Source organism: Colletes gigas, unplaced genomic scaffold, assembly GCF_013123115.1.
Source record: "Colletes gigas isolate AHSC1104 unplaced genomic scaffold, ASM1312311v1 Colletes_gigas_Sc00012, whole genome shotgun sequence".
Lineage (NCBI taxonomy): Eukaryota > Metazoa > Arthropoda > Insecta > Hymenoptera > Colletidae > Colletes > Colletes gigas.
The window spans coordinates 9,485,031-9,509,425 of record NW_025106641.1 but is presented as its reverse complement, the minus strand read 5'-3'; the positions used below and the strand labels follow the sequence as shown (position 1 = coordinate 9,509,425).

Here is a 24,395-nt window from a genome sequence, read left to right as displayed (position 1 = left end):
AAAAGTCAATAGTATTACAGCACACTCTGTGTTTAAAGGCAATGGCTCCGAGAATCATATTTTACCCGATCATTGGGGTCGGTAACATCAGCAGAAACATTCTCAACGACTGTGAATATTTGTAAATTTGTATAGTAAAATATTACACATAATAGATATAAAATAACTCTTCTAATAAAACGCTATCAGCTATAAAATAAACTAAATGTGGCAATATTTAGTCTTAATTCCAACCACTAGAGGCGCTAACTTCGAATTCCAATGAGAACCGATAACGTTGGAAATGACACAGAAATAGTAAGGGGGCTCACGAACCCCCAATGTTTATTCTATATCTCGTCTGTGCACATAGATATTTGCATACTTAAAAATAAAAAGAATATTTAATTGTAATTGCTAAAAAAATTTGGTGTATCGCAAAATACATCTATGTCGGTTACATTTTTTTTTTATACAGAATTTCAACCGTTCGCCAATACTAAAATAACATAGTCTAACTAAAAACAATTAATTTTTCATGCAAACCGAAGGACATTGAATTGGAACAAATTCCAGCAAGACAGGTGTGGATTTACAGTGTCTGCTGATACGAGCTTGACATTCGAACCCTTTTAGATTTGGGTATCTGCCATCAGATCAGAATTGACCAGCTTCAATGTTAACATTCGCAATGACGATGCGGATCTTCTTAGCGAAGCAGTTTGCTGCTAACGAGCTTCGTGTCAATATCTGCGCTCACGCACAACAAAATGTTTACAGTAAATATTTACAGTAATTCACAGGGACAGTGATGCGGCAGTATACGTATTAATTTTTAACTATAATACAATCGTGACAAAAGCATCGTGTGTTAACGCATCGATTATATTGCGCACATTGTAATTAATTGGAAACCAACAATTTAATCCTTCGAGTGCAACGGTCTCGAACTTTCGAGCGGTTAGTGAATGAACATAACGCGTGCGGTGAACGTCTATGGACGTTTTGCGAGCATGATTAACACGCATAATTATCAACAACCCTCCATACACGGCGTATAGTCTGTGATCAACATTTAACAACGAAAAAAATTGTAAGAAGATGTGTGTGAAAAATTTTTATTATATCATTACAGACCAATCGATCGAGGCAAAATGTGATATTATTAAGCACCAAATCGAAAATTTTAATTATTATTTCCTTCGTTCCATTACTAAAAATCTCATCGTCAAAGTTACATCGTATCCGCATAATATAATAATTAATATAACAATGGTAACGACACGTTTAGAAGGTGCCCTCCTAAAATAAGAGAAAATGTTTAAATTATCCACATCTTTCTACGTTACAAACTTTCTTTCGCGCCTCCTTTGTAATGTAAGAACCCCTCCCACTTTTGAAAACGCTACTCAAAGTGATCACAAAAATAACTTTTCGAAACTCGATATCAAAGAATTTCATTCAACTTTTATACAAATCTACAGTTCCAGACTGCTTGGTTACTTTATACACCGTGCTTTTCATTAATCTTCCACTGTAAAAAAACAAAATGGACGTCTTGTTGCATTCTGCTGTGTACGATTCGAAAGTTACATTTTCTTTTATAGACTCTTAAATAGGTTGCTACAAAGAACAAACCGCTTTGATTTAGTTCAAACTGACTCAAGCTGTGCCATTACATCGAAATCTGAACGGAAGCATTTCGAAGTTCGGCCAATGTCGCATGCTTCTGTCCAACATATTTTTAGACTGTTCCCTCGAGGAGCATCCTGTGTCCGTCAGACAATCTGTTAGACAGAATAATGACGGTACGCAAACGGGTCATATCCTATATGTATGTACGTTTGCGACACTCGCAGGCAAAATGTTACTTTGTCTATAACATTTACTCACAAATAGAATCAGACGATTGAAACTGTGACTGAACAATTGATTTTTAAATTTTAACATTTCGTTCATCTTCCTCCCCATTATTCTAAACAAATCATTTCGAATTTTGATTCATTAAAATTCCTACTAAATACTTATTCTCTTAAACATATTTAGAAGTCGTATCGTATATGTATAAATTCGCATCGGTAATTAACGCTTAGTCGGTCGTTTCAATTGTATATTCAGGAGCCTCGCGCGAATTGTATGTTTAGACAAGCGGTAGTTATTCCAATATCCAAAGTTATATTTAACTATTTCGGTGCATTTTGGCGGAACTCCCAAACAACTCGGCATTATTTACGGTGCGTAGACCGAAAAACTCTACAGCCAACATCACCAGACGACGATTCTTGTCTGAATAATGACGTTCTCTTCGCGACGTAACAACTATGTCATTCCTCTATGTTTTCCACAAGTAGACATATAATACGAACTTTTAAATGTATCGTAACATCTGACAAAATCTTGAGAAATTTAAAAAAAATTAATCTTATTTACCTATTTGTTCACAGGTATATACAATGGGCTTACAAATAGTGAACTCTGTGTTGGACAAAACATTGTGGATAGCTGACACGGTGAACCTTTTATATTAAACCGAGACAATGCTTTATTCTACCACATTTTCATTCCACTAAGCTTCAGGTACAAATTGATACCAAGCTTTAAGTCACTTCTTCGATTAAACTTAGAAAAATTGTAATTCAACGAATCGTTGTTATCAGGTTACTTAAGGCGAAGCTTACAATAACAATGAAAAGGAGGAAATTATTATTCTTACGGCAAAGTTACTTTGTTTTGAATTGAACTTTCATTACGAAACTGACAATTACCGAATGAACAAAAATGACGGTCTCGTACCAGTCTCAAATCGCTAATTCCACAAGATGTGGATTCACCAAACTCTTATTTATGCGGAAAGGTTCACTTTACAAGCTAATCTACAGGGAACTTATCCTATTTCTAATGCTTTTTGGCGCGTTGTCTACTATCTACCGGCATCTACTTACTTCAGCACAAAAAAAGTGTGCAATTGATCAGTATACTTTTCGTTAAATATCAATTCTATTAACAGCGATAGGATCAAATCTCGTTATCTCAAAAGAAATATATCAACTTCTTTTACCAACATTAGTAATTATTTTCAAATATTTAATTTTTAAATACTCGTAAATAGATAATGAACCTATCGCTAGTTAAAACATAAATTAGGAATGAAAAGGACGAGCTAGAAAACGAATGAAACTTTCAAAGTCAACTTTTTTCCAGGGACTTCGAGAAGGTTGTTCTTTATTGTGATAATTTTATTAATTTAATTCCATTAAGTTTCGTTCTTGGATTCTACGTATCCTACGTTGCTCAGAGGTGGTGGCAACAATACCAAGCGATACCTTGGCCTGATAAGTGAGTTTCGAGAATGAATGACCGATCACCTGTTGTAATATTTCATACGAATATGTTTTTACAGAGCGATGCATTTAATTGCGTTATATGTTACGGGGAACGACGAGTACAGTCGTATGCTTCGAAGAGCGCTCATGCGTTACTTAAATCTTTCTTTAATACTCGTTTTGCGATCGATCAGTTCGGCAGTGAAAAAACGATTTCCAACGCTCGAACACGTCGTTGAGTTTGGTAAATTATTTAATATTTATTAAAATAGAAACTCTACTTTAAAACAAGGTTTCTTCTAACGTAAACGTACTAATTTTAACCCATAGCACGCGCTCAAATAGGACGCGTTTAATTTACTTACGTTGAAGAAAATTAGACTGATAAGGCCAGACCTATGACAAACTGGTGGATTCAATGATATAACATTCTCAACTGTAAAAAGAATACCTTTCCGATCAATTAAAACACTCTGCGCAATGGGTATACCTTAATTACATTTTTTGTATTATTTTTGTTTCACAATAAGTTTGATTTGTTAGAAAGTTAACATTTTTTATGATATTATGCACAGTGAAATTTTACTTAGATTTTTGTTAATGCTAAAGCAAATTTATTTATATATACAGGGTGTTCGACCGCCTCTGGGAAAAATTTTAATGGGAGAGACAATCAAGAATATCAATTTCTTGATTGACACTTCGTTGAAAAGTTATTAAAAAATTAACTTCAAAAATTTAAAATCGTTCTAAAAAAAATATTTTTGGCTGCAGGGGTCAATTACAATCATTTTTGGTGAATAGACATATCCCCGAAATCCTACCCACCTCTTAGAAAAAAATTCGAGAAGGTGTGACATTTTTCGACAAAACTAAAAATCTCAAATCGTTCTGGAAAAATTATTTTCGGTTGCAGGGGTCAATTACAATCATTTTTGGTGAATAGACATACCCTCGAAATCCTGCACATTTTCGAGAAAAAAAATTCACTTCGGACGGAACTTTAAACGTTAATAACTTTTTAACGAAGCCTCCATCAACAAATTGGTACTCTTGATTTTCGTCTTATTTTGGCCTCTAGAATCTCCCATTAAAATTTTTCCCAGGGATGGCCTGAACACTCTGTATATGTTTACGTATCAGCTTTTTAAAGTATTTCGTAAGATTTATGAATACATCTTTATTAAATACAATTACCACTAATAGTGTAATTAGTATGTCACTAATGTATTGTTAATATTTTGTAGGATTTATGACGTCATTAGAATTGGAATTGTTTCTGGCTGTACCAAGTTTAGAGTTCAACACTTATTGGATCCCTTGCACTTGGTTCATCAATCTTCTAAAGGAGGCACGTCAAAGACAGAGAATTCCTGATCCACAGGGATTAAAATTAATTATGGAGGTACGATGAAATTAAATGAAAGCTAACTAATCCAGCTAAAGACAACAATTTATAATTCAATGTTAATTACAGGAATTTAATGAATTTCGCACAAAATGTGGCCTCTTATGGAGCTATGATTGGATATCTATTCCATTAGTATACACGCAAGTGGTGACACTGGCAACATACAGTTTCTTTGCCGTTGCTTTAATAGCTCGCCAATACATCGACGGTAAAGAAAAACAATTCCAATTGCAGATCGACGTTTATGTACCTGTTTTTACGATTTTGCAGTTCTTCTTCTTCGTAGGATTATTGAAGGTATCTATTTGTCTTATTGCATTCGCTTCACGAATAAATTTGATTCCCGATGACTTACGATATTCGTCTGTTTTTAACATTGTCCTTTGAACATCATTCAAAAAATCGAATCGCATTTTAATAGGTAGCCGAACAATTAATTAATCCCTTTGGCGACGATGACGAGGATTTTGAATTAAATTGGATAATTGATCGTCATACTAAGGTAATTAGTTTAATTCTCGTTTCGAGACCGTTTTTATGTAACTTTTTATTTCTAAATAAATTTAGGTATCGTATCTTGGAGTGGATACTCTTATGAATCGATGTCCGCCGTTAGTTAAGGACATTTACTTCGACGATGAAAATCTGGTTCTACCATATACGGAAGCAGCGGCGGCTTACAAGAAGAAAACATATCGTGGCAGTGTGGCAAATATGACGTTAGTATTTCTTTTATTTATAAAACAATTCTTTAAAATATAGATCGAACGGTAAATGATTAATTCGTGTTTATAGTGTTCCCGAAGAGAAACAAAGCATGTTCTTACCAAATGTTATGGAAGAAGAAGAGGAGGAAGTTATGAAACAGTCACTTCATACATCGAGTATAAGTTTAGCTACTCATAATAATGATAGCCCATTAAGCGAAACACGGTAAATTTTTTCGAAACATTTCTGCAATTAAATGAAAATAAACTTTTCGCGCAAATGGAATTTTATTAAGTTAGATTCGTTTGTTTCAGCCAGATCAGCCGGCGCCCTGATACACCTACGAAGATTGCTCAAAGTTGTCCTGAAACAGTTTTACAATTTGATTTTCAAGAACCGTCGTCGTCGTTTGACGAGCCGGTGAAGAGAGTTTCATCCTTCGCGAAGTATTCGGCATCGCGAATCGATCCGAATCGAAAACCATTTTTTACGATATCTAGAAGCCCCAAAGTCGTTATGCAGCCCTCATCTAATGGATCCTATTTATCAAAATCTGTCAGACAAATTATTGACACGCCTATAGTATATAGTCATGATATTAACCCGTGGAAGGAGTATGCTCCAAGTGTATCGTACCAACCCTCGTTAGAAACCTTAGTTGCAGATCAAACTGCAAGAACGGAGGGACACTGTGATTTCGAGAATATGCATCCATCTAATAATTTCAGTACGTTTACAAATGATAGTCCTCGTTCGAATGCATGCCAGTCTGAATCTCATGCCGACGCGTGTCATTTACAACTACCAGAAACAAACTTATCAACTTTACTGTGCGCAACACCGCAGGGCAGAGGTCTCAAGCGAGTTGTGAGAAGACACAAATCGATGGAGATTGTTAAAAAGAAAGGCATACAATGGAAACAAATTATGAAAATGCAACATAGAAAAAAGGGAGACGACGTGCTAGCGATCGAAGAAGTATTGTGTCAAACGAGGAGCTCGCCAAATTTGAAACACTTGGACAATGACTCGTTGAATACAAGCAAAGACAAACACGACGACGACATAAATTCCACCGATAAAGGAAAATAAGACTAAAACTCGAAAATGTATACATGTGATAGCAATTACGAAGTGTAGAGAATGTAAAACAATGTAGAAATTTGTTACCATTTGTTGTTCAATGACATAATTTGACCAAACATTTCATACAAATCTCATTCATTATTTATATATGTATGTATATTTCAATGTTATCGCATAAAAGGTTTACGTCACCTTTACGGTAAAAGGTTCACATTTTTTGTTACAAAATAATGGTTTTACTTTTTCAAAATAATAAAGAACGAATCCCATCGAAAAATCGTAATAATTACAAAAATATGATGCTTAAAGTAATAGTTTATGTATAAGTGCTGACGTGTCGGACCAAAAATAAAAAAATTCGTAAAAGTACCCCCTGTTTTGTCGCAATCAAAGTGACGTAATTCCTTCGGTATAATTATACTTAAGGAAAACCAATGCCGCTTTTCGTAGTATCAGATATCAGAAATTAATATTTTTTACTATCGTTTTAGTACGATATTAAACAACATTAAGGGAATAATATTAAATTTAATAATTACAACATTGATATCATGCGTAAGATATTGTTAAAATGTAAAAAAATGTAATCACATATTCAGAATATATATATTGTCGAATTAATAAACACTAAAAATATTTAGACTATACAAAAGCTGCATCAACATTTAATGCGCATGCACATTAATTCTCCAATTATATATAAAAAAACGATTTAATCGATTCTTTAAATTACCACATGTACAAGTTTAGTATTAAATAATTAAAGGGATACCGTTTCCATCTGGATTGATACATACCTTTAAAAGTGCAGTAAACGCCTTAATTAAAAAGTTCTGATTTGTGCATATTATTACATTTTACTTTTAGGAACTCGTTATAATTCTTTTCAAAATTTATTTCATATATTGCATTTTTCTATTACCTATTTCCATTTTGGCACTTACCTTATATTATCTACTCTTGTTAATTGTCCGTTTGTACTTATCACTCTTTAAGAGAAAGTAAAAAAGAACACACCAATAGTTCTAAAAAAGACATTCTTATTCAATCTCCCGCAGACGTTATTATCTTACATATTTGGATAGATTGTATAATAGGGGTTCTTAAATTGCTTTGAATTAATTGTATAAACATTTGGGTCTTCCACCGTAAACGGTTGAATAATATTTGACCCCAAACTCTTCTGATTGTGCACATTTGCAATCATGTATTGCGGTGTAGGTGGAACTTGTCCAACAGTTGTGTTCTCCACTAATTTTCTTTGAGAATAAATCAAAACTTGTGAAAGATTTACATCCTGTTGCTGTACAGAGTTTTCCACGGAAACCGCAAATCCAGTATTAGTTATTTGCTGCGCCTTGCACTTCTTTCTGTGTGCATAAAGTGATCCAGCATTGTTATATCTCTTCGTACAAATTTTGCACGCATACGGTCTTTGTCCAGTGTGCGTGTATGTATGTTCATTCAACGAGGTCAGTCTTCTAAACGACTTTGTACAAATTTGACAATGATATTTTGCTTCCCCTGTATGCATCGTTATATGTCGCGCCAATGTATTTGCACGAGCGAAAGCTCTACTACAATACTGACAAATATAAGGTTTTTCTCCACTATGCGTGCGTAGGTGCAATTGTAAATAAGTGCTCTTTGTAAACGCCCTACTGCACACATTACAAACATACGGTTTTACACCCGTATGTGTACGCATATGCGCAACAAGAGAACCGCTCTGCGCAAAACACTTGCTGCAAACCTCACAAAGGAACCTCTTTTGAGTTTCTTTAACACGTTTGTGACGTTCTATGTGATTTGCTAAGGACTGTGCCTGCGCAAAGGATTTAGGGCAAATTGTACATTTGTGTGGTCTATTGTGACGATCCTAAAACAGTTTTCAATTCTATGAAAATTATTGTAAAGAATACGAATTCTTCACTCTGATTATAAAAGTTTAAATATAAGTTTACATAGAAACATTTTCAAAATATCTTATATCTGATAATTTCAAACAACTTACTTTTTTCCTTTCTTCTATACAGTCTCCCCTGTTTATACTATCCATATCCATATCGTCTCTATCGTCCAAATCGGAGATAGCAAATAATTCAACTTTATGTTTCGATTGTTCATGATCTTTCAATTTATCTACTCTCGAAAATCCTTTACCACAAGTCTCACAAGTATATTTTAATCCACTGTGTGTGGAAAGATGCCTCTTAAGATTTCTCTTTGTAGCAAATAATTTTCCACATTGAGTACACTGTAGACTTTCAGCAGGAAGGTTTTCATCCTCGTCATCCTCTTCGTCGTCTTCTTCCTCTTCATTTTCTTCTTCTTCTTCTGCAGTTTCTACTGACTTTTCTTTCACTGGGCACTGATAAGGATCATCCACTTCTTTTTTATATTCCGCGTGACTTTTAGCGTGTGTTACAAAAGACTTCTGATAAGTAAATTGCTTTGAACAGACTTTACAAATAAATTTGAAACTTTTTCGCTGTTCCTTTAAAGAGCCGTCGTTTTTCTGCATTTTTATTTTTTTATCCTAAAATACAAAAATATTAACAATACCAAGTTAAACACTGGAATAATTATAGTATCACTTGCAAAAACAGAATCTGATGCATATAAACAAAGATAAATTTTAACACACGCTTACTTGAACGTTATTAATTCTTTTATCTTTTATGTTTGCAATATCTTTCTCTTGTTCATAACTGACTCTCTTATCTTGTATATTTTCCTTCCTATCATGTATCTCGTGATAAATCTTAACATGATTTTTCATTTTTGCCAGAGTTGAATACTGTTTGTCACAAACATAACACACATATCGTATTTTAGTCTTGCGTTTATGTATGATAGCGTGCCTCTGTAGTGCCACCTTTGTACGGAAGGATTTAATACACTGTGAACAACGTAATCTAATTGTGCGTGATATAAGAGGTTTTTCTTCATCGTCTTGTATACCATCTGTTCTTGATGTGTCTTCTGTCTGTTGACGATCTGACGCTTCAACACTTTTTACATCACTGTTAAATGGAGTATTTTTATTTTGTTCCACGTGTTCTTGAAACAGAGATAATTCTTCTTCTTTAATTGAATTAATTTGACTCGCTGAATCTACTACATTATTCTGTGCCACATGCTCATCAAACAAAGACAATTCTTCTTCTTTAACAGAGTTTACTTGCGTTGCAGAATCTTTTAATAGATTCTTATAAACATTAACGCTTTCTGTTCGTTGTTTCTGTTCTATGTTACTTAATTGACTCTGGGATTCTCTTTCGAAACAAAACAATTCTTCTTGTTTAACCAAGTTGATTTGCGTCACAGAATCTTCTAATAGATTCTTATAAACATTAACACTTTCTGTGTGTTGTTTTTGTTCTATGTTACTTAATTGACTCTGGGATTCTCTTTCGTAACAAAACAAGTTTCTTTCTGAATTCAAGCAAAAAGAGGTTTCATCTTTTGGAAAACAAAAATTATCAGGACAGAAATTTGTAGAACAAACTTCTTGCCTTTCATTGTTTTCCTTCTCAGAAGATATTACACTAGATATCACATCAGCAATTATTGCTGTGACTATGCTGGCGCTGCTAACAGAATCATGAGAAGAAGACTTGAATTTGAGAAGCTGATGGAGTTTTTCATTCGAACTTTGTATTTGACATTTAAAATCATAGGATGCATCCAATCGTTGATTACAAGGCAAACAAATCACTGGGGGTAAACCATCTCCTTCTTCTACCTAAAAATAAAAGATATGTATTGTTTTAGTATGAAAAGTGTATAATTTAATAATATCAACAATCTATTATCGTAAATATTTATGTCATCAAAAGTTGAATACATTACTTTAAATATTACAAATTTCAGTTATGAGTGATTTTAACATTGTTTATCTATACATATAATATAATTCTGTAGATAAAACTGTTATTATATTAAGTTTAATATTCTATATTTAAATTCGTAAAAACGGTTAGTGAAAACAAGCATTACTGGAAACACTGAAGATTTTTACCATAAACAATTATTATTATCATAAAAAGTGGAAAGTATTAACAGAAATTTTGTATATAACATGTCATGTAAATAGTTGCTTTATGACCAAACAGTTGAAGAAATCCAAGTGTAGAATGTTAAACCTGTTGAAAACACAGTGAGTTCTAATTGTTGTATCTTTTCAAAATTTCAAACTACATAGTTTCTATCCACTCTTGTTGGCATCAGTCATTTGGAGTTAACAGGACAAATCACATCAATCCTAAAAACTTCTTCAAAAGTCACAAAGAACATACAATATTAAATTTTAAAGAATATATGAAACAAAAGATTGAATTTGAACGAAATTCGATATTCATGTGCTATCACAGAAAAAGAGTGGCAAACTAACCTGTACGGAAGCAACGGCCATAAGTTTACGAGGTATAGCGTCCCCATTTCGAAATAGTTCACAAATTTCAACAGCCCTTTTCAAACAAATCCGACATTCGTCTCCATAGATCTTCTCATACGTATCAGCTAACTGATCATTTTTCGATACTTCCATTTTAATGCATTTGGAAATCAAACTACGACTTCAACTCCCCTCCTCGGAAACCGAAGATGTTTTTGACATTTTTCATGCTCAATGTACTTGTAATTATTGAAATGTAGTTCTGTTTAAACTTATCGAGAATACTACAAAGAAATTTGCTAATCAATTCGCGGTTAAAATTTGACAGAAAGAATCAGTAAAATTAGTTGTATTTTTGTAAAGGAATACAAAAAATGATTCGGCTAATACAAAAACACATAAGACTGATGCAAGTTACTATGTGCTAATCAGATCGCAGTAATTAATGTGAATTAGTTATTCAATTTCGAGACATTTTGGAATGTTAATGATTTTTATGGCAATTAACATCAATCTACGTTCGTTTTATAATTAATTTTGATTTGAACATTTTGAGGAATAATAGAAAACGGAATGAGTTGAGGAATCAAACATAGAAGCATTTATTATTGAGTTTTCGATTATTTTTTATTATTCTATCAATTTTGTTAATCGTGTTGCCCTTTTACAACATTCTTTCCTAACCTCTGTACACACTGCATAACAAAACTTAATATAATCGTCCCTGTTACGTTCAGGTGACATGAAAATTTAATTCGATCTTTTACGTTAAATAAATAATCATATTGATTCATATGTAATGTAGGAGTAGATACATGTTAATAATTATTTATTTCTATGAATAAAAACACAAAAGTGTATATACAAATATGTAAACGTTACTTAAGAAATCGATATACAACGCTCGATATCAATTCATAATGATACATTGCATGCTTATATGTAGATCGTGAATTAATCAATTAAAAATAATCTAATTAAAGAATATGTAGTTTTTTAACTGCAGACTTATGTTAAATTAATGTCAATTTGGCAAATATCAAAAAATTATCTACTTTGTTCGATCTAAAAAGAAAACACAAATAAATTCGAATTGAAAGTAAGCAAGGTTAAGGTAATACTCTATTATAATTTGAAATATATACTTGTTATTTCTTATTGTTTGAATTTATTACTCAAGTCCAATCAATATTACATTTCGTTTTAAATATACATATCTAGTATAGACATGTTTCAACAAAACATACACAAGTATCACAGAGTAAATACAGTTGCATTTATTCAAGTACTATCAGTTACAATTGTAACGCATTTATAATAGGGCAAATCTATCGTTTGTTCTTTCTATTACTTTCCGGTTTTGTGCTCATAATTTCATGTTGAAATAAACTCTTATTAGAGTAAATTAATTATTCAAATAAAATTATGATGCCGCATAAGGTACTTTACAACGTATGGTATATTTAACAAATAAAATATCATTTAACCGAAAAGATGAGCGTTTACATAGACATATAATCATTATATATACATCGATTTTTTAATACATACAGATCAGCTTGATGCTCTTCTAGTGTTATGATAATCATCAACAGTTCAGTTTATTGTAAATAAAACAACTCGTAGAAAAGCAATTACATTTTACTATACATATGATTCAATTCAAAACTCGTTACGCGCTCATTTAACTGTACCTACTTTCATAGAATTAGATCAGTGGTTCTCAACGGAGGCGATGTGTGAACTGAAAGGGTCGATTTTGTATAGACTAATGCAGTATGTATTTCGAAAAATTGTTATGCTTCCTTCTTTTAAATTCGAAAAATAAGAAAACATGAACGTTAGTGTGTTTAAAAATCGCCCATCTGCATCAGGCCATTATAGGAAAAAGAATCTTCAAGCATCATACTTTCTCGATATTGGATCGTCGTTTCTTCGATGACCGAAATAAACAAAAGAATCATATTAAATAAAAGAGGTACAAATTAATTTAAGCATTAATGTCAAACATTAAATAAATAAATAAGAAGGGGGTTGAAGGGGGTGATCGAAGAAAAGAGATTGAGAATCGCTGCATTAGGTAGTTGCAGCTTATACGCATGCGTATCTTATTTGAATCCAGTTACAAGTTCGTTATTTCGTACCTAACACACTTTTTTTCCTTCAGAAAATATATTATATTGGAAACGCGGTGAGAAAAGTGAACATAAACTTAAAAAATAATTTAATTGCAACGTAAATTTCTGAAATACTATACGTACATAACAGTTCACTATTTACACGTTTAATATGAGTGCTTGAAATACTAATCGTTTATAATTCGAGTAATGGCTGCCATTTGAAAATTTCAAAAGTTATGTACGTATATAAGATATACGTAATTATATATTATTCTATATATGAGTGTTATTACAAATACAATTATTAGTTCTAATTTTCTCATGATTTAGGAATCCAGAGATTGTGGATGCGATGGTGTTGGAGAAGCTTTTATACATACTAAAGAATGAGGTAAATTATAGTTACCAAATAAAATGAATTTAGCTTTTATATTAATATCCATAACTTGATCAATTGCTATATAATGATTATTGTTGGTTTTGACAGGCAATAAAGAGGTTCTGCGAACTATTCTAATAACACAGGAAATGAAATTACACTTAAATTTAACACAAATTTGCTGAACAATATGTATCAACTCCATCAAACAAAGGCCAGGTATATTATTTTTCAAAAATTATAAATATGCACATTTCTGTCTTGTCCACATTTTGTACTCATAAAAATTAAGTCAAGTAGAAAATATATTGAGCTACGTTAGCTATGTTTCAGTAAACACAATGATATAATACAAATTAAAATTACCTAATACTTGATTTAATTTAGTCCATAAATCGCAAATATTTTGATAATGTACTATTAGATGCTTATGTTTTTTTAAATGATGCATGTCACAGAATCATCCACATTCCTAGGTACTCTTTTAATATATCTTATTGTTTTATTTAATTGGCCCTCATTACAGAATGCCTTTAATTGATTCTTTAATCCTTTCAAACATTCATGTTACTTTAGCATTCTGTTCGCAAATATTTAATGCCGACCAGTAAGTTTGAATTTATTCCTTAGCATTTTTCAAACTTTCTTGCTGGACGTGATCATGACACGAATAGGTGTACTTTTTCTATAGATCTTACTTGTATACATAATCGGTTGGACATATATATACTTCCTGTAGAATCTTTCTAAGATTGTTCATTTTAAGTTTGTTCCTCTCTTAATGATTCAGTTAATTATTCTCAACTTTATCCATATAATGAATAATTAAATTAATACTTTCTGTTTCTTTCTTAAAATCTCTCATTATACCTTTTCTAGTAGAAATGTGTTTCAATCTGTGTAATAATTAAATGTTTAAATACAGAAAGAAAAAATTGTTAACATTCATTACTACAAAAAATATCGAAAATAAATTCTGCACGCGAGTACAGAACCGAATAAGAGTCTCTGGTGTTCAAAATTTATTCATTTTCAATACAAAGCCCTATTGCACTCTGTTTTAACCATTTTCAGATCTACTATTGCTCCTATGAACGTATCACTAACATTTTACGATTTTCCAGTGCTTGATGACTGAACTTTCAAAGCAATGCAGCATTTAAAAATATTTTTAATGTCAAAAGAAATGTTATGGTATTGTAATACACAAACACCGATTGTTTCTAAAAAAAACAGCATCTAATGTTGCAAATTGATAATAATAATTTTACAAGGTCGTATCTATACAGGTTGTCAAAAAAAATCAAGAATAGCAATTTGTTGATTGAGGCTTCGCTAAAAAGTTATTAAGATTATATTATATCAGATTATATTTTCGGTAAGGAATTTTTTTCTCGAAAATGCGTAGGATTTCAGAGGTATGTCTATTCACCAGAAATTATTGCAATTGATCCCCGGAACTGAAAATAATTTTTTTAGAAGGATTTGAAATTTTGTTTTCGCCGAAAAATTTCTCCACCTACTGAATTTTTTTCTCGAAAATGCGTAGAATTTCGGGGGTATGTCTATTCACCAAAAATGATTGTAATTGACTCCCGCAACCAAAAATAATTTTTTCAGAATGATATGAAATTTGTTAATTTAATTTTTTAATAACTTTTTAATGAAGCCTCAATCAAAAAATTGATGTTCTTGATTTTCGTTTTATTTTGACCTCTAGAATCTCTCATTAAATTTTTTCCTAGGAGTGGCCGAACAACCTGTGTATCATCGATTAATTCTGGTCTCAATTACATTCTCAATCGGATATACACATACTTATAAAAGTTAACGTGGTTATATCCGAGAGTTGGACTCAAACAAGAATCGTATGAAGTCTTTCACAAAAAATACTAAGTACTATATCCTTTGTCCGCTATGCTTTCAATTTTTTACAACTTCGTAACTGCTTTAAGGTGAATGGTGCATGAAGATTCAAAATTCTTTGCTAACTGGCTATTCAGTATTCTAGTATCGTGTCTTTCGATGATTACCCATCCTGATTTAACAGAGTTTTTCATGGTTTTCATCAAAGACACTGACTAATGATAAACAGTGCATCACACATAATCAGAACAATTCTTAGATACATTATTAACCCGTTAGATAATAACATATTTATGTATAGTACAGTCTTGTGAAAAATAATGAATTTCTGTTTATCGTTTTAAAAAATACATACTTCAAGGGATATTCTACACCTAACGGGTTAGATCACAATTAATTATTGCACCGCGTAATTATTTCAGAAAAAAGACCGTCTATGTACAAGTTATTTTATGGCGTTTCCTTTGTGCATCTTAAATGCGGTTAAAAAAAATTTTGGAATTAGGAAAATGGTCGTCTCGAAAGATATTATAGTTTTATAAAAAAATTCGCTTAAAAGCCAATGATAACGACGAAATACTTAAGTAATCAATCATCAATGTTTGGTTTAAAAAAAAAGTTATATAAATTGGATGGAATAATAAGCTAATTCACACGATTCTTTCAAGACAGACAAACTATGCCGAATAGTTGAATAGTTGATTATAAATCTATCTTCATAGCTGTACAAATAAGCGAAAATATATGCCATATCGTGAAAATTTACTTCTTTTCGCTCGAATAGAGTAAATCAATTATAGAAAAATACAATCACGGCTATAAATGAAAGACTGCGATTATTTAAGAAATTAGGAACCTGTTTCGTTTTCTTCAAAGATCCCAAATTTATACATATAGTATACATATAATATATACTATACTAATATCTTCATCGTGATTCCAAATTATCGCTTTTTGTTTCATACTTGTCTCTTAATTGTTGGTCTGCAACGCACGATTGTCAGTAATGACTATTTTTTTTGTTCGTTTTATGTTGTACATATTTCCAACAATCAATCTCAATTCGTTCGTATTAATTAACAAAAATACCGAGTGCCCGTATAATATACTATCAACTGTTGTGCACTAATTTCCATTGTGTCAGCGAATTCACTATCTAATGACTATTATATCATTTATTACTGTTGTTTATCATTATTATATATTTTACATCGGTAAGACTCACTTTGAGAACGTCTCTATTCATCGAACTAATATAAAAAGTGCGTACAAACTACTGTGAATTTACGATCGAAAAAATTGCTTTCGTGAAAGAAAGTATTACACTTTTCAAAAGTCTTGTCAATTATAAAAAGTACAAAAAGAAGCGAAACTGATTTGTTATAAATAATGTGTTATATACAAGTGAAAGTTGTTCGTGCCATTTTTTTCCTGTACAATGGAAGCATATTTCGTAAGCAAAAATCGAAATCAAGTAAAAATATGTATGGGAAACGCGGTTTAAAGATAGTACAAATAAGTTTATTTTACAATAGTTTATAAAATGTAATACTTTCACATATATAGTCTATATAAATAGGCAGAAAGTTGAATACATATACAGGTACACTTATACACATGTTATGTACAAATTTACGGACACTCGGCAGATTTTGCGCAAACTCTTCATCGTAAAGACTTCAATTGGAACATTTGGAGTTAAATATTTCATTCTCCTATTAATTTTCGTTAAATACTTTCGTTATCGTGGTCTTTGATTGTTGTTGTTTTTTCTTTTCTAATGAGTAGCATTCATTTATATTAATTAATACTTATTAGGCCTAATATATTGCATTTCTTAAGATTCAATGCAACAGAATGATAAAATATTCTTGAATTAAAAATAAGACAATTTACATTTCATTTGATTACTAAATAATCAATGCACATATATATTTTAGTGTATTGGTTATTTTCGATTAATTTAGTTGCATACATGTTGGTAATATATGGTCAGAAAGAAGTAACAATAATTGTAAAATAATAATTTAATAACATCGGATTAAATAAAAATGATCCTATTTTAAATTTTCAAATGCCTCATTTCGTAGTTGCACTAAATCTCACGAAACATTCTTATTTCTCTATTTATTTATTCTGTTATACCTATACGATTTTGAAAAGCAAAATAGTTTGATTTCGTATTAAAAAAAAATTACACCTTTTTCTAAACACATTCCTAAACTTTCAAGTATCAACAGTTATTAAAAATAATGTTTCTAAGATATTAAAATAAGTATCGAATAAATGTAAATAACAAAAGACAATAAATTCATAAATTTACGATACAACAGGTATTTAATGTAACAAGAAATAAATGAACATTATCGTGTTACCTTTTTTTTTTTAATACAAAATCGTAGTACACTAACCTTTTCTTTTCGTTATATGCTTCTACGATAAAGATTCGAAAAATAGTGTCGTAACAGCTTAATATTATTTGTTATTTAATTATAATGAGTATTCTTTTTATCGACAAACAATATTTTCGGTTACACTGAGTTTACATCCAATGGGAACGATGCTCCTTTGCACGTATTAGTTTTATTATTTATTTATCAAGTCAAGTATGTATCGTCAAAAAGGAGGAATAGAATTCTCCTTTTTACTTCAGTGTCTACTGACTCACTGGATTCATCGACAATCATATTAATAAATATTTTCTTAAATACGTCCAACTTTTACTTCGCTATATTAAGTTTGTTAACACTTCCTGCCATAAAGAAAGCAATATCAATTCAAATGACCTTATAACTTCAAGTATTACTTTCCAGGCAGCTGTGTTCGTGAATAAATATTATATACAATTAAACTTAAGACAGATTGAACACTTTTCACACTGCCATTAATAAAAAAAAAAATTTTTAACAGTAACTGATTAAAAGTAGTATTTTCATTTAATTTATGAGCAGCCGCGTTATATCCGACATACTCATTCGGCTTGTTAAAAATAAAAATAATTATAATGTAATTAAATAAGTTATTGTTCATTCAATTCCTGCTCGTATTTACGTTACATGCTGGCAATTACAGAATTACTTATCCGTTTGATTAATTGTACATATTTTTTATACAAGTTTTCATCCAGGTACGCGTAAAATTCTATTTGACAAGAGCTGAGTAACTTTCACAACCTTTCGTAAAAAAAAATGCTTGAACAATTTGAACGTAATAAAAGCTATATATACAATAATTTTTTAATCTTTCATTGCTATTTTGTTTCACTTGGAGTTTGAATGTAACGCTAATTAATATATTTTAGAATAATCATTTAAATATCAGTTGGTAGCGTCCACCCGTACAATAATAAATATTAATACAATGTATATTGTTAGGAAGCTTTAATTATTATGTACAGAATTTAATTTACTCAGCTCGTATTAGAAAACATTAAAATTAATATCAAAGCTAATAATAATAGTAATAAAGCTTTCAATACACGTTCTGTTCGTCTGTTCAAAATATCTTATGAATCTTGCATTATTGAAAACAAAAAATCTGTTCAATGCAAGTTGTGTGGTGCATACATAGTCTATAATCTTTCGTTTAAAAATATTCGATTTCACATCTTTAACAAGATAAATGCTGATAAATTTAACAGACAAATGTTTATAAATTCTCAAGGTACGTCGTTTTCGACATACCCTAACTGTTATTTTAAAGCTCTCTTTTGTTCAACATATAACGTTTATTTTGCATTGTTCTATACTTTATTTTGGCGTTTAAAATTTTATCCTACCTGTATTAGAAATCACGGAGAAATACTTTTGATTTTCGTCTTTTGATTCGGTAAAACACTCTATAAGTTGTGTAAATTACGAAAAAAAGCAAATCTTAATACAGTTTTACGAGTATCATTCCGTTCCAGAATTTAAATTCGATTTCAAAAGTACAAAAGTACCTGATCCAAAACAGCGACTCGCGCGTTCATCAACGTGAAAGTTACATCGGACTGATGGTGCTGGTGTTCGAATTAAAGGACGAACTGTTCGAACTATCGATACAATATGGCATTACCTTTCCGTGCACACAGGAACTGGATGTGTCGCAGTTCAAGATCAACAATAGCAGCCCGGAAACAGCAGCGAATACGCCCGCGGTCATCAGACCTAGCGCGGGAAGCTTCTTGGGCGAGAGAACTGGTCCCTCTTCGAGTTTGAGGTAGCAGAGGCCAGGAAGAACGTAGGCTAAAGGTACAGCAGCTAGGATACCGTTCAATTCAAGGACCAATCCGAGGCAATCCGTAGACATCGAGATCAGGTATGCCACAATTACTATCGTCAGTGTAATGATCAGGTACTTCCTGTCGGAATTAGGAACATATGCTGTGTGATCCTCCACTTCGTCCGTCCCTTTAATCGCTGTTAGGACTACCTGCGATAAAATATAACAATACACGATTAACTTTCACCAAAATCTCTATGGTGAATTTCCCACGACTCAAAACTTCGGAACCCGATACAAATAAGTGAGAAGAATCGTAAATTTCGAAGCGCGCTTATACAAATTTCGCTCGCTGTAAGTATTGATCTATCATCGTTCGCCTCTATTCATTGTACTTCGTTCCACCACGTACTCGCTATATATTTGCATTTACGTCGTTCCCCTGCTCATTATTCTACATTTCCCCCTTTATGATCCACCCACTTCCACCAGTTATTACACATACTATTGCATTACTCCGATCGTCATTATATCCTAATTACACTCGTACGAATGCTTGCGTTCTCTTCTTATTTAATTTTAGCTTAAAGATCACGTTACTCGAATTATCCCGATATTAATTTTTTACTTTTCTAAAACATTTTAAACAATTATTTTGGTATCAGGATTTTCACGAAATTGAGGATTATGATTTTTCTTTCGAGAATCGAAAACTCACCTCCCTTGTAACGAAGCACTCGATGGGAAAGGTCAAGAGAATGGTTCCGCTGAACATGACTCTTGCGAAGTTCATCAGATCATCGTCCCAGCAATAATTCTCCATAAGATCACCTTGAACGTACGCGGTAAAAGTGGCGTATCCGATTATCCCAAAGGCTGTCGCGATCAAAAACGAAGTGAAAAGTGACCAATGAGTGACGACGTCCCACTTTTGTTGCGTGGCTCTCTCTATGGATTCGTAGATAAGGAACGTATTATGATGGCACATAAAGGCGAATGCCATAATTCCAACGGAGGGTATTATGCCGGGGAAGTTTGCGAACCGCCAACTATCTTCCTGGCTTGGCCTGAAAATCGATTGGTATTTAATCATTTTCAGCGCCGTTGATCTAAAATTTATGTTCATTGGTCCTGAATAAAACTTGCCCAACTCTGGTTTGATCAAGTATCTTTTTTACCAGGTGTTGCATGTTTTATTGAACGTATGCGAATCTTTGATGGATTGAGTCACTTACACAATTGCGGACATCGTACCCATCCGAATCAAGATGGCCAAGAGTATGAAACCGACACAGACCAACGAAAGGAAAGAGATCTTGGCCAAACGAGCAACGTTTCTGTAAAGACACAGTGGTATTGTAATACAGACTGTCGCGAAGAAAATTACCACTTGACGGTGAGCGAAGATGCTCGTCTCGCTCATCCCTGTTACCCTTATTAGTACTTTCGTCACTGTGTCGCCGACAACAACGTTATAAGAGACCATCGCTGTAAAGAACGGAAGATTTAATTTAGCCCACGAACAATGGTACTTGTACGTAAAAGTGTATTCAAGTACGTTCTCTAAACGATACCGAATAAACCTATGGACTAATGAGAATGTTTACCTATGAATGGGTAAATAAACTGCAAAGTGGTGAGAATGTAAAATCCGGTACGGCCAAAACTGGCTCTCATTAAACCCTGGTAACTCATCTCTCCGCAAATATGGCCACTTCTGACCATTAAAATTAAAGAGTAATCAGTGAGACCAGCTACTAATATCAGTAATGCTATCCCAAGGCCGAATCCAGCTTGATGAAGGGCATAGGGTATGCCTGAAACGTTCATCGCCCTTCTCAATCATTGAGAATAATTGTTACTTCTTAAACACCAAAGTAATTTTCATTTTAATATCAATTTTGATACTGTCCATTATGCTTCAGTTATATTGAGCAAAACCAGCACTATGGCAGGTGTTTCCCGATGAATCATTCGTTATATAGAATGTCCAAATGAAGTTAGGCACCAAGCCAATAATGTCGCCTGAAGAAACAAAGCTAATACGAATCACTGAATTTAAAGAAGGCCAAGGATTTTGATTTTGTCTACGAAGATTTACACGTACGAAAGGGTATATAGCCGAATAAGGGGGTCAAATGAGCCCTTGAATCAAATTTGACATACGATGGATTCGTCGATAGAGCATCAGAATGAAACATTCTGTGCCAAGTTTCTCCTCTCTATCTTGTTCGGAAGGGTAGTTGTAGGGAAAATTCGGTTTATCGAATTTGTGCCTATTTTCCGTATTTAATCGAGTACGAAAATTACGTAAAAAATCTGGTGCACTGTGGTTATCGAGATACGTGTTCAAGAATTTTTTTCGATTTTTCAAAAAATTAAACATGCAAAAAAAAACGCAGAAAAATACGGATTTCGTATAGAAGCTTTCGAGACACTAGATTTATATAATTAATTTCCATGTTGAGCAGAACAGTGTATAATATATACATGTAATATTGATCAAACTTTGGTGTTTAAGAACGATTTATTGTATCATGTATCCAAATTACCAATGACACCACTGCCAATAATGGAATTGATGAAGTTAAAACTAGCCAGAGGTAGACTATTGAATTTTCCGGATTCTTCCTCCTTCTCCTGCAAAATCAAATTTTACGTGTCTACAAATAATAAGAAAACAAAAATTGTTCAGAGAAAAAGTGAAGATATTAATAAACTGACAACAAATTCGAATCCATACTGTCTTGACACATCGAATGAAAACCTGAATTAAATTAACTTGTGGAAGAAAGAGACATGAAGTCAATCTTGAATCTGTACTAAAGTAGAGTGCAAATTAATACAAAATCGATTTCATTGCATACAGCTAGAAGATTTGTTAGTAAACCACAATTCTGGATTAGTTAATTAATTGATGCTTACCCCGACTAATTGTCTCATATCATCGTAAGACTCTTCTGAGCCAAGACTGCCACCCTGTTTGGAATCAAAATAAACCGTTAATTAAGCGTTAATTAAGCGTTCATAGTATAATGTTATCATGGAATACACAGCCCATGCACTGCATTATCCTTTTATTTTAAAACGAAATTACAACAAAATATTTTAAAATGTCATTCTGATCATTTATTCAGCAATAACAGAAATCTGATTTCGTAATTTTTTACGTAAAAAAAAACTTCACCATATTCAAATTTTGAAGTAAAAATTTCACTAAAAATTCATTATATGCTGTATATCATCCAATTTAATTATATACCAGACAGTTTTATTCGTATGTTATTCAAAATATTTATACTGTTCTATTCAAGTGCCCCACCCTATTGAACCATATTTATGGATGAACTTATGACATGTTAAAACTCATTCCATACAAATATTTTATTATGATGTACAAGATTATATATGTATATTAATTTTATTGAAATTTATATATATATTAATTAATATATAATATATATATGTTAATTTTAAATAATATATATATGTTAATTTTAAATAACAATATTATCATGTGCCTATTATATCGTTTTTCGTTTGAAAATTAATTAATTGTTTTCCTCGATAAATAGGTCAATAACCCCCTTGCTCTCAGAAAATGTTAATGCTGAATAATAAAAAGATTTTCAATCATTCCTCCTTCACTTAATTTAAATGATTGAACCTATATATGTGAAAAAAAAGAATTTCAACCTATATCAAGTAGGTGAACAAAAGAAATACATAGGAAGAGCATCCATATACACATGTGAGATGACTTATAGATTTTTTCCTTTGTTGCAATAGTACAGGACCTTCGAAATGCAAGATTTACTTCTTGTTTTTTTTTCAAATGAACATGACTCTTAAAACTATATTCGGAACAATTTTGTAAATTCTTTCATTTTTCCTCGTTATACAACTTAGAAAACGTTTTGTTAAAATATCGATTCAAATTTTCAAATGACAAACTTGTGCAAATTGTGGAATCCATGTAGAATCTATATCTGTTATATTTCCATATTTTGAAATACGAATTTTTGCAAATGATACAAATCAACTTTTCTATTAAATTTCGACGATACTAATACGTTCTTTTTCATTTTCACCCGTTAATCAAGGTTTTGCAATTCAATCAACCTTGACGAGTGATAGATCAATTTATCTGTTTGCGCGCACCTGCTAACCAACACACGCAAACAGGAAAATCGTCGCGCGAATCACTTGAAACAAGTAAATGGATCACGTAAAATCCTATATTCTCGCTAATCGAGTTATCCCTTAGTGTACTTCTTTAATCAAACAACCGACGCTTATTTTATCGTGGCGATTCACTGGGTAGAGGTACGGGGAATACAATCTTTACTGTATCGCGTACATCCCTACGTAGGATCAAAGGACAACGAGGATTACGATAAATTAAACGTTACTTACATCCTCGTAGCTGTTCCTCGCGTCCAAGATGTAGCTTTTCTCGTTGGTATCGATAGTCATCGTGGGTGGTAGTTAAAGGGAAGAATCGAAAGTGTAACCGAATGAACGGAAAGCTTAAAGGGAAGGTCCGATGCAAGAGTAGGATCAAGCAGACGTTTAAGGCGACTGCACCCTTCCTATCTACGCGAGCTTCCGTTTTCACCCCTTGTTCCACCAGTACTATGTATGAACGGTGGTTGCAATGGGTGCGTGCGCATCGTACGTTGATGTTTTTCTGCGTTATCGAAGGGTGACGGTGTCTCTCTTATCACGTAATCGGGTGTTTCCACTTTTCCTCTAAGTCGATTTCCTGGTTTTCCTTCGGTTCTCTCGTACCGTGGGCTTCTTTGAGGCAATCGGACGATAATGAATGTAATCACAGATAGCTGACGGGGGCGTATATTTGCAAATTATTTCGCAACGAATCATTCTTATGATTTATACAGTATTTACACACTAAGCGATA

At 32.4% G+C, this 24,395-nt stretch overlaps 2 protein-coding genes across 5 annotated transcripts; one reads left to right on the top strand and one right to left on the bottom strand.

Moving 5' to 3' along the window:
• The first annotated feature begins 717 nt into the window (after nt 1-717).
• LOC122398761 (bestrophin-4-like) lies at nt 718-7,225 on the top strand. Of its 4 annotated transcripts, none has more exons than XM_043398922.1 (11): nt 718-939; nt 2,424-2,556; nt 2,637-2,936; nt 3,181-3,315; nt 3,380-3,546; nt 4,550-4,707; nt 4,780-5,010; nt 5,135-5,215; nt 5,281-5,432; nt 5,509-5,646; nt 5,736-7,225. In XM_043398922.1, exons 3-11 carry the CDS (start codon nt 2,758-2,760, stop codon nt 6,511-6,513), a joined length of 2,019 nt encoding a protein of 672 aa, XP_043254857.1. In that variant the 5' UTR covers nt 718-939; nt 2,424-2,556; nt 2,637-2,757; the 3' UTR covers nt 6,514-7,225. The 4 variants fall into 4 exon arrangements, with proteins under 4 accessions (XP_043254857.1, XP_043254858.1, XP_043254860.1 ...); XM_043398923.1 differs by having other exon boundaries at nt 718-1,072; XM_043398925.1 differs by having other exon boundaries at nt 720-758.
• Nucleotides 7,226-7,484: 259 nt separating this feature from the next.
• On the bottom strand, nt 7,485-24,015 carry LOC122398759. The gene is given in 13 exon segments (XM_043398921.1): nt 7,485-8,386; nt 8,522-9,046; nt 9,161-9,614; nt 9,766-9,773; nt 9,836-10,251; nt 10,900-11,101; nt 19,328-19,680; nt 20,189-20,541; nt 20,710-20,962; nt 21,082-21,291; nt 22,027-22,114; nt 22,400-22,453; nt 23,891-24,015. Coding segments are annotated over 13 exon segments (3,786 nt in total). The 5' UTR covers nt 23,951-24,015; the 3' UTR covers nt 7,485-7,576.
• Between the last annotated feature and the right edge of the window lie 380 nt (nt 24,016-24,395).

Coding starts and splice junctions, on each gene's coding strand:
- LOC122398761 (XM_043398922.1), top strand. CDS start 2,758: ATGACGGTCTCGTACCAGTCTCAAATCGCTAATTCCACAAGATGTGGA. Junction 2,937..3,180: donor CTTACTTCAGCACAAAAAAA/GTGTGCAATTGA, acceptor ACTTTTTTCCAG/GGACTTCGAGAAGGTTGTTC. Junction 3,547..4,549: donor CGAACACGTCGTTGAGTTTG/GTAAATTATTTA, acceptor AATATTTTGTAG/GATTTATGACGTCATTAGAA.